The sequence below is a fragment of the Takifugu rubripes genome, chromosome 7 (assembly GCF_901000725.2).
Source record: "Takifugu rubripes chromosome 7, fTakRub1.2, whole genome shotgun sequence".
In the NCBI taxonomy this organism is placed as follows: Eukaryota; Metazoa; Chordata; class Actinopteri; order Tetraodontiformes; family Tetraodontidae; genus Takifugu; species Takifugu rubripes.
In genome coordinates this window covers 8,172,127-8,181,749 of record NC_042291.1, presented here as the reverse complement: position 1 = coordinate 8,181,749, position 9,623 = coordinate 8,172,127, and the positions used below count along the sequence as shown (strand labels likewise).

Below are 9,623 nucleotides of genomic sequence, written 5' to 3'. Positions count from 1 at the left end.
TACAATCACAAGTTTCGGACCTGAAGAGTGAAGGAGGACAAAGCCAAACTGTGGGTAATAATCCACAGCGAGGCCTTGCTATATAAATCTTCATCTCCTTTACCCCAGTTGACCTTGCAGTTGTGGCTGTTTGCTCTTGTGTCATGTTGGAATTAAAGCTGCAGCTGTCACTGGCCTGTTTTACTGCTGAGCTGCACTTTGCCGGGCTCTCCCTCTGAAGGCTCCGGAGATAAATAACATTTCGCAACAGTTGTACCTATAAAGGTTCTAGTCAGTGGAGGTCACTGCAGGTTGCTCTAACAGACAGTGAATGAGGTGGGTGCTGGAATCTGGCAGGTTTTCAGTGAGTCTCGTGTAGAATTTCCTGGGGCCTGAAAGTTAGATTGTGATTTCCTCCAATTTTGCAAATGCTTCATTTTGACTGGAAGTGTTTAAACCTATATTAGGCCCACTGGCTGCTAGATTAGAATCACTTTAACATTCTTCTCATTCCCTTTAAAGTTTAACGCACATCAATTAGACCAGCTGTGTCTCTGTTTAAAGCCTGATTTCATTCAACTTTGCCAATCACCAGCCTCTGGGAACATTAATTAACTGTATACCTTTGAAGACAGGGACACAGACACTCCGCTCCCCCACCCCGGTTTCTTTAGCCTGTCCAAGTCCAGAACGCCATGTGGCATGTTTGACACAGCGAAGGAAGGGAATAATTGAGGCTGTCAGGTAGGAAAGAGCCAGATTGCAAGGCCACAGCAATCAGGGAAACTGGGTTCAGCATAAGGCATGACTTCAATAAAATACCTCCAGTCTCGGTTTAAACGCATTAGACTCGGGCAAATTAAAAAGTAGAGTGCAATTTTTTTTTTAAAATCACTGTGTAAATGTTAGCATGTGGAAGTTTTCCTTCTTCTTTTCCCATTTTCTCCTTCCTTCTAGCTGAACAAAGATGCCTTGGAGACAGCGCTGTGCAGCTGCTGGATATTACTACATCCATGTGTTCTGAATAAGTGCTCATTATAATCAAAAACATGAAAAAAAAATTATGTGACTTCAAGCTGACCAATCCAGTGTTTAGACCTTTTGGAGCAGTCCTTCCAGTTACGACAAAGAAGCTGGTATGTGCAAAAAGGAAGGCATTATTGTTCCTCAAAACAGTTTCTGTTTGACTGGAGGTCATCAAAGGAAATTCCTATATTGTGCAAGAGGGCGAGAGTGTTGACAAAGTACACTGACATGCTGCCAGGTTGTAAAGAACACTTCAGAAGCTCAGTAGTGACATCAGTTTCAAACACCTACGGTCCAAATGCACTCACAAAGCCCCTCTCTTGGAGTTGGGGTCCACGCTGAGTCTCAGGGGTCATTAGGTTGCGTTAATTTCAGTAATTCCCAACAGAAGGTGCGTTTCAGGTGTAACAAAAATGAAAGCTGTTTAACTGTAGTGGAGTAGCTGTTTTAACTGTAGTGCCTCAGCTTGGATGTGTTATGGAGCAGAATTGAAGCCACGGGGCGGCTCATAAAATTTCTGATGAACAACAGTTGCGTGAAGAAATACGTCATGGGCCAGGGAAATATTGAATACATACCTGAAGCAGTCCCAGGGAGGGTGAAACAATACCTGTCTGTCATTGAAGACAAGGCTGCTAACAGCTAATTCAGCCATGACTTTAACCCTCAAACCGAATGAAGTTTAAGCAGAACTGTTTAGCGCGGTTGAACCAGAGGTGTCGGCCATAATGAAGGTGAGAAAAGCTTTCCTTCTACATTAAAAACCCCTGTTTGGCAGGAAACAGATGATTGAAATAAATATGAACCGCTGAAGTAAAAACCATAGTCTCCACTTCAAAGAGCACGCTCTGTCTCCCTTTTTCCCTAAACCAAGAGGGGAATACATTCTGTGGGGCCTGCGCTGCTCGGGCCTTCAGTTAAGTCACCGAGGGTGTCACCTCACCCCAGGACAGACAAGTTTCCATGGGAGGAACGAAGATGTCTCGCCAAATCCACTTTTCCCCTTATTAGAATTGATATTTCCGAGCTGTCGGGGGGTTAAGTCTGGGTTTGTAGACACTCTCCATGACTTCTCGCTGACAGTGAGCTTCCTTTCTCTATAGGTTCGGCATCGCTTGTGGCTTTCCTTCCAACTGTGCGGTGTGCTGCGTTCCCTATATGAGCTCCAACCCAGCGCAGCTCTGGCAAGCTTTTCACTTTTCACTTAGCGGCATACACTCATTTAGTGAGACCTGACACTGTTTGGGGCCGAGGGTACAATCCCTATGTTCCAGCTGAGAAAATATATCATTAGTGCCTCATCGTGTAATGCTTGCCACGTTACGTTAAAGAAGCTGGGTGTAAAGCGACATGGATGAGGCAGCGGTGATTTCCAGTGTGCCTCATTTTAACCAAACTCCTCGGAATAAGTGGTGGGTGCAAAGGTTTTTAAAAGCGGGAGAGATGCTGCGTTGAAATGGTCGTATTTGCTTACTAAATACTCCTGGGTGGCTGGAAAACTAAGGATTTCCATTGCAAATGTCTGTAGCAACACATTGCAACCACCAAGGTTCAGGTCTTTACAAGCCTCCCTTAAGGGTTATATAGATCAATTAACTTTCCAGGGAAATTAAGATTCCATGCTAATTGTAGTCTAGGCACATTTAATGAGATGAAAGAAGATGGGCGCTGCGCAAATAAGTTCACGCACGGCTCCATTAAAGAAGAAGAAATCAATGAAAGATGAAGACGGAGCGACTTCAAACCGTCCACAGACCTGTCGCCAGGCGCGGCCTGTTATTACGAGCTGAAGACCCTTTTTTTGGCACGACACCACATCTCTCTGGGCTCTTTCACTTCACAAACATTTTTACAGGCGTGACAGGCTGCGACCGAGGAAGCCGCAACAGACAAGTCTGTTACCTCAGGAACAGACACCCCGCATGGCCACACGAGTCGCCTAAATATATCCCCCCAGAAACAAAAAAGCTTAATTAACAGGACACTCGGAGCAAATTAGAGGCCAGTGGAAGTCCTTTGACTGGATACTTTGTAGGTTGCACCACAGGGCCACCACAGTGGAAATGGCTTTTCATATCACTCATTAATGCCATATTGCGCAGCACCAGTCAACCCAGTCCAGATGCTCTTGTTTACTCTCTGTTGTCCAGTTGACATAGCGCTGGTGACTCGCTCCTTTACTACACGTGTGCTAATTCTGGAGCAATTGTTTCATCTGAAGATGCGGGGAAAGCCACACATGCTCCAGACGGCACAAGTGATGGATGCGAAATGAAACGCGGATTTATTACGTGGTCTGTTATCCCACCGAAACAGCTTCTATGTGCAGTTTTCCCCACAGCAGTTTGAAACGTCTGCACAAAGTCGCAGATTCTGGAAAGTCGAAATATTTTGAATTGAATGAAATGCAACCCAACATGCCTTTTTAATGAGGTATCAGGGATTTAAATTGACACAAACCAGATGAAATAAAAGCTCAGTCTGCTCATGCATTCATTCACTTCATGCGCTTCTTTGTTCCTTTTATGAGACCCTCCCTGAAGGAAACAGTAGCTTAGTTGTAGCCAACCAAGTTTTGTTAGTGTAAGCAGCTCCAGTTAAATTGTTTCATTGATGCAGAAAAGCAGCCTTTAACTCTGTGCAGGCGGCATCATCCACTTACAAGCTCTCACAATAAAATCCATGAGCTCCATAATAAGCCCCACTTTGTTTCAAATACATCCAAGTGAAAACATTTATTGGACTAATTACGTCGCTCCCTCCCACTGGATTTTCTTCCGGTGTTCGAAGAGTTTTGGCAAAACTCCCAGTATTGTGCCTGAAATGTCTCGATGCTCAAGACCGTGGAAAAAGGTGCCATGCAAAAAAAAGAAAGAAAGAAAGAAAGAAAAAGAGTGGGGGGTTGGGAAGTGTGCACTAAATGTGTATTTTTGTTTTCCACTGGTTTCCAACTTTGAAACAATTGTGTTTTTGTGAGAGGGATAAGGGGCTTTCAAATTTATAGTGAATGTTAAAGCTTTTTTTTCATAACATAAAAATATCCGCAAACATTTCACATCAATGAATGACTGATAAACATTTCAGAAGAATAAAAACATGAAAAAAACATGAGGAATACATGTGAGCGTTGACAAAAAATAGCATTTCTGACATTTATGATTTATATCAGGTGCAACTGGAACAATAACTGTATTTTAAAATGGAGTTTTTAAAAAGTTAACAAGTGCACATCAAACTAAAGACTTTTTGTTTGTAAAGCAGGAAAACACCCAGAGCTCCGACTGGGTCAAAAAGCAAAGAAAGAAAATTGGTTGATAAACTTGAAACTATATTTTCAGATGGAAAAAGGACTCAAAGAACACGTTCAGACAATAATTTATTGAGTCATTAGTGTTTATTTGGATCACTTGGACATAACTGCAAACATTTTAGCTCCGTGAAGGCTGATGGACGTCATGGCAGAATGACAAAGTCCAGAAGAAACATCAGATATTGAAAATCACAGTGTCACTCAATACTTTCAAGTTGACAAATAATAATCGAATGTTATAGTTGGTGACATCAGGAGAATCAGATGATCAGAACTTGCAGCAGGTACCACATCCCACCATTCTAGGACAGCAATTACAGCAAAACCTGCAGCGTTTAGGACTCCGCTTGTGTCTGTTGGTATACGGCATCTGTGTGAAGGACAAGAGACATGAAGAACACCTTCAGCTCCAGCATCATCTTTCACTCATCTGCTTCAGTGTGAATGAGCTCAGTGTGTTTCAGTCGACTGAACCAACCTGCCAGGAGTCCACTGGCATCTCTTCATATACAGCAGCTCCATTATCATCCATCACTGGCACCTCCACATCTTCCACCTGACCATGAACAGTGAACATTTACAAGCAGAGCCATATTTGATCAGCCTGACAAAACTCTATCAGCCCAAAAGAGACTGAAATGAGAGCAGGTGGAGTTCTTACTTCACTGAGAGGAAGAGCAGAGCTCTCCTGGAGACAAATGAGGGCCAGCAACAGCAACACTGAAGGTCTTCATCTCTGGAGGGCTGAACTGCTCCAACTGGTTCCGGGCTTTGACTCTTGTGCAGGTGACTCTTGTCAGCTCCTCTGACTTCTCCTGTCTGATGGTTGTGTGGACAGAATGTGTTGGTATTTATACGCTCCTGGACCTCTGTTGCCTCATCACTGACAGCAGCTCCAGGTCAGTTGCTGTTTCCAGACCTGCAGAACTCCCAGGTTGTTGCTGGGAATGGGAATGGGAATTTCTGCAACTGAAGGAAACTGGAACTTCTCTCTTTGTTTGTCTGATGCACCATCAATCATTTCTGTGCATCTTACTGCTTTGGTGATGTCACGTGTTTGCAGTTTTCTGATATTGTAAAAATTAAAACAAACTTGATCAGCAGATAAAACTCAAATCTATTCAAATGGCAATAATGACAATGAAAAACCAAAAACTGTGGAACACAAATTTATAACATGAACAGTTATATTTTCCTTCTCACTCAGGGACATAGACTCTTAAATATACTATATTTGAAATTATTTCATTTTAGAGAATCGTGTGTCTAAACCATAGCTTAATTCTTGGAAACAACATTCTTTATGGTGTTATGAGAGTGTTAGATTCTGGAATCCATAAAAGCATCAGACAAACATAATACATTTAAACATGTGATTTTATCATGTTAAAATGAACATGCTACAGAATAGAGAAATAAAACCTTTGATCATTATTTTGGCTCTTCTTGTCCACCTCAGCTGTTGCTTTTGTATTCAGTAAAATAAATATTCCTTAAAGACAAAGAGTTATTGGAGCATTTGGGTGGAAACATTGAGGAAAGAGGAATGAAACCAGAAACTGGAATCAAATGGATTCATTTAATCTTGTTGTATCGAGGAATCCTGTGTAGAGTTTTCACTGGTTAAAATAGAATATTTCGAAAATATTTGTCCATCCAGGAGCGTCTTATTCTAAACATTCTCGCAAAATTCAAGCATCATAAAAAAGAGACACATATTTTAACTTATTCCTGGTGTGTGTCAGGAACCAGATGAGAACCCAAATGCGACACACAAGTCTGGCTGAACACCACTTTATTGTCGGACACAGACAACAGACAGGATTCTCCGGGGAGCGAGCAGGACAGAACAGTCGGGGACAGGCAAGGTCGAGATCGGGCAGAAGGCAGACAGAGTTTACAGGGGAGCAGGTTAAACAGAATGGTCAGGAACAGGCAAGGTCGGAACTGGGCAGACAGGCAAACAGGAATACGCTGGAAAGTCATCAGGAACGCATAACGATCTGGCAGGGAGCAGGTGTCTCTCTGGGGATTAAGATGAGCTTTCATTAGAGTCCTGATGTACAACAGGTGTGCGGGGCGAGGCGGCTCACGGGCATGATTGCCCCCAGCTGTGACAGGTGTGGCTCCTGGTTTTCTCGACAGATTTAAATAAAACCAGGTTCTAAAGTAGAAAATGGGTGAAGTCCTGAGTAGATGTGAAAAGAACTTGTATTTCTGCTTGAGTGCAGTATTTGATGACTGTAACCACATCTGGGTTTATCTGGTTTCTATCTAAATATAAGGTTTGGTTTTTTTTAATCTTTAATTTTGTATCCAACACTTTTAGAATGAACTTTTTTTTATGGTGTTATTGAAGTGTTAGATTCTGGATTCCATAAAAGTATCAAATAAATATAATACATTGAAACATGTGATTTTATCTTGTTAAAATGAACATGCTACAGAATAGAGAAATAAAACCTTTGACCATTATTTTGGCTCTTCTTGTCCACCTCAGCTGTTGCTTTTGTATTCAGTAAAATAAATATTCCTTAAAGACAAAGAGTGATTGGAGCGTTTGGGTGGAAACATTGAGGAAAGAGGAGTGAAACCAGAAACTGGAATCAAATGGATTAATTTAATCTTGTTGTATCGAGGGATCCTGTGGAGAGTTTTCACTGGTTAAAATTGAATAGTATAGACATATTTGTCCATAGGGGAGTGTCTTAATCTGAAGACTTTTGCAAAGTGTCATCATCATAAAAAAGAGAGACATATTTTAACTTCTTTCCTGGTGTGGCTCCTGGTTTTCTCTACAGATTTAAATGAAACCAGGATCTAAAGTAGAAAATGGGTGAGGTCCTGAGTAGATGTGAAAAGAACTTGTATTTCTGCTTGAGTGCAGTATTTGATGACTGTAACCACCTCTGGGTTTATCTGGTTTATATCTAAATATAAGGTTTGGTTTTTTTTAATCTTTAATTTTGTATCCAACACTTTTAGAATTAACTACAGTCAAATTTGACAACCCTACTCACTGATGACAGTTTGGACTTCTTTGACCTTTTTGGTTAGATGATGTTTCATCCTCTTCATATTCGATGATGAAGATATGACCATGTGCTGATTATAACATTTATGATACATGTCAGGTGCAACTGGAACAACAAATGCTCTTTAAAATGGAGTTTTTGAAAAGTTAACAAGTGTTGAATGTCCTGCACATCAAACTAAAGACTTTGCGTTTGTAAAGCAGGAAAACACCCAGAGCTCCGACTGAGCTAAATAGTACAGAAAGAAAATCGGTTGATAAACCTGAAACTATATTTTCAGATGCAAACAGGATTCAAAAAACACGTTCAGACAATAATTTAGGGAGTCTTTAGTGTTTATTTGGACCACTTGGACATAACTGCAAACATTTCAGCTCCGTGAAGGCTGATGGACGTCATGGCAGAATGACAAAGTCCAGAAGAAACATCAGATATTGAAAACCACAGTGTCACTCAATACTTTCAAGTTTACAAATAAAAATCGAGGGTTATAGTTGGTGACATCGGGAGTGATCAGAACCCGCAGCAGGGACCACATCCCTGTATTCCAGGGCAGCAATTACAGCAAAACCTGCAACGTTGAGGACGACGCTTGTATATGTTGGTATACGGCATCTGTGTGAAGGACAAGAGACATGAAGAACACCTTCAGCTCCAGCATCATCTTTCACTCATCTGCTTCAGTGTGAATGAGCTCAGTGTGTTTCGGTAGAATGAACCAACCGTCCAGGAGTCCACTGGCATCTCTTCATATACAGCAGCTCCATTATCATCCATCACTGGCACCTCCACATCTTCCACCTGTACATGAACAGTGAACATTTACAAGCATACACAAGCATATTTGATCAGCCTGACAAAACTCTATCAGCCCAAAAGAGACTGAAATGAGAGCAGGTGGAGTTCTTACTTCACTGAGAGGAAGAGCAGAGCTCTCCTGGAGACAAATGAGGGCCAGCAGGACGGCCGCAACAACAGCAACACTGAAGGTCTTCATCTCTGGAGGGCTGAACTGCTCCAACTGGTTCCGGGCTTTGACTCTTGTGCAGGTGACTCTTGTCAGCTCCTCTGACTTCTCCCGTCTGATGGTTGTGTGGACAGAATGTGTTGGTATTTATACGCTCTTGGACCTCTGTTGACTCATCACTGACAGCAGCTCCAGGGCAGTTGATGCTGCCAGACCTGCAGAACTCCCAGGTTGTTGCTGGGAATGGGAATGGGAATTTCTGCTACTGAAGGTAACTGGAACTTCTCTCTCTCATTTCTATGCATCTTACTGGTTTGGTGATGTCACGTGTTTGTAGTTTTCTGATATTGTAAAAATTAAAACAAACTTGATCAGCAGATAAAACTCAAATCTATTCAAATGGGAATAATGTCAATGAAAAACCAAAAACTGTGTAAAACAAATTTATAACATTAACAGATATATTTTCTTCATCTCTCAGGGACATAGACTCTTAAATATATATTTGAAATGACTACATTTTAGAGAATCGTGTGTCTAAACCATAGCTGAATTCTTGCAAACAACATTTTTGTATTGTTTTTCTGAAAAAAATACAGTATGTCTAATTAAAAACAGTGTGTTGAAACCACAGCTGTGTTCTTGGAAACATTGCTATTGTGTTATTAGAGTGTTAGACTCTGGATTCCATAAAAGCCTCAAATAAATATAACACATTGAAACATGTGATTTTATCATGTTAAAATGAACATGCTACAGAATAGAGAAATAAAACCTTTGACCATTATTTTGGCTTTTCTTGTCCACCTCAGCTGTTGCTTTTGTATTCAGTAAAATAAATATTCCTTAAAGACAAAGAGTGATTGGAGCATTTGGGTGGAAACATTGAGGAAAGAGGAGTGAAACCAGAAACTGGAATCAAATGGATTCATTTAATCTTGTTGTATCGAGGAATCCTGTGTAGAGTTTTCACTGGTTAAAATAGAATATTTCGGAAATATTTGTCCATCCAGGAGCATCTTATTCTAAACATTCACGCAAAATTCAACCATCATAAAAAGGAGACACAGATTTGAACTTTTTCCTGGTGTGTGTAGGGAACCAGATGAGAACCCAAATGCGACACACGAGTCTGGCTGAACACCACTTTATTGCCGGACACAGACAACAGACAGGATTCTCCGGGGAGCGAGCAGAACAGAACAGTCGGGGACAGGCAAGGTCGAGATCGGGCAGAAGGCAGACAGAGTTTACAGGGGAGCAGGTTAAACAGAATGGTCAGGAACAGGCAAGGTCAGAACCAGGC

General features: G+C 41.4%; 1 protein-coding gene across 1 annotated transcript; it reads right to left on the bottom strand.

The window, feature by feature from the left end:
- Positions 1-4,380: 4,380 nt before the first annotated feature.
- On the bottom strand, positions 4,381-8,446 carry LOC101072669 (hepcidin-like). Its single transcript, XM_029839114.1, has 3 exons — positions 8,261-8,446; positions 8,074-8,151; positions 4,381-4,685 (listed from the first exon to the last, which is right to left on the bottom strand). The coding sequence occupies exons 1-3, from the start codon at positions 8,345-8,347 to the stop codon at positions 4,584-4,586; spliced, it is 267 nt and encodes an 88-aa protein (XP_029694974.1). The 5' UTR covers positions 8,348-8,446; the 3' UTR covers positions 4,381-4,583.
- Positions 8,447-9,623: the final 1,177 nt, after the last annotated feature.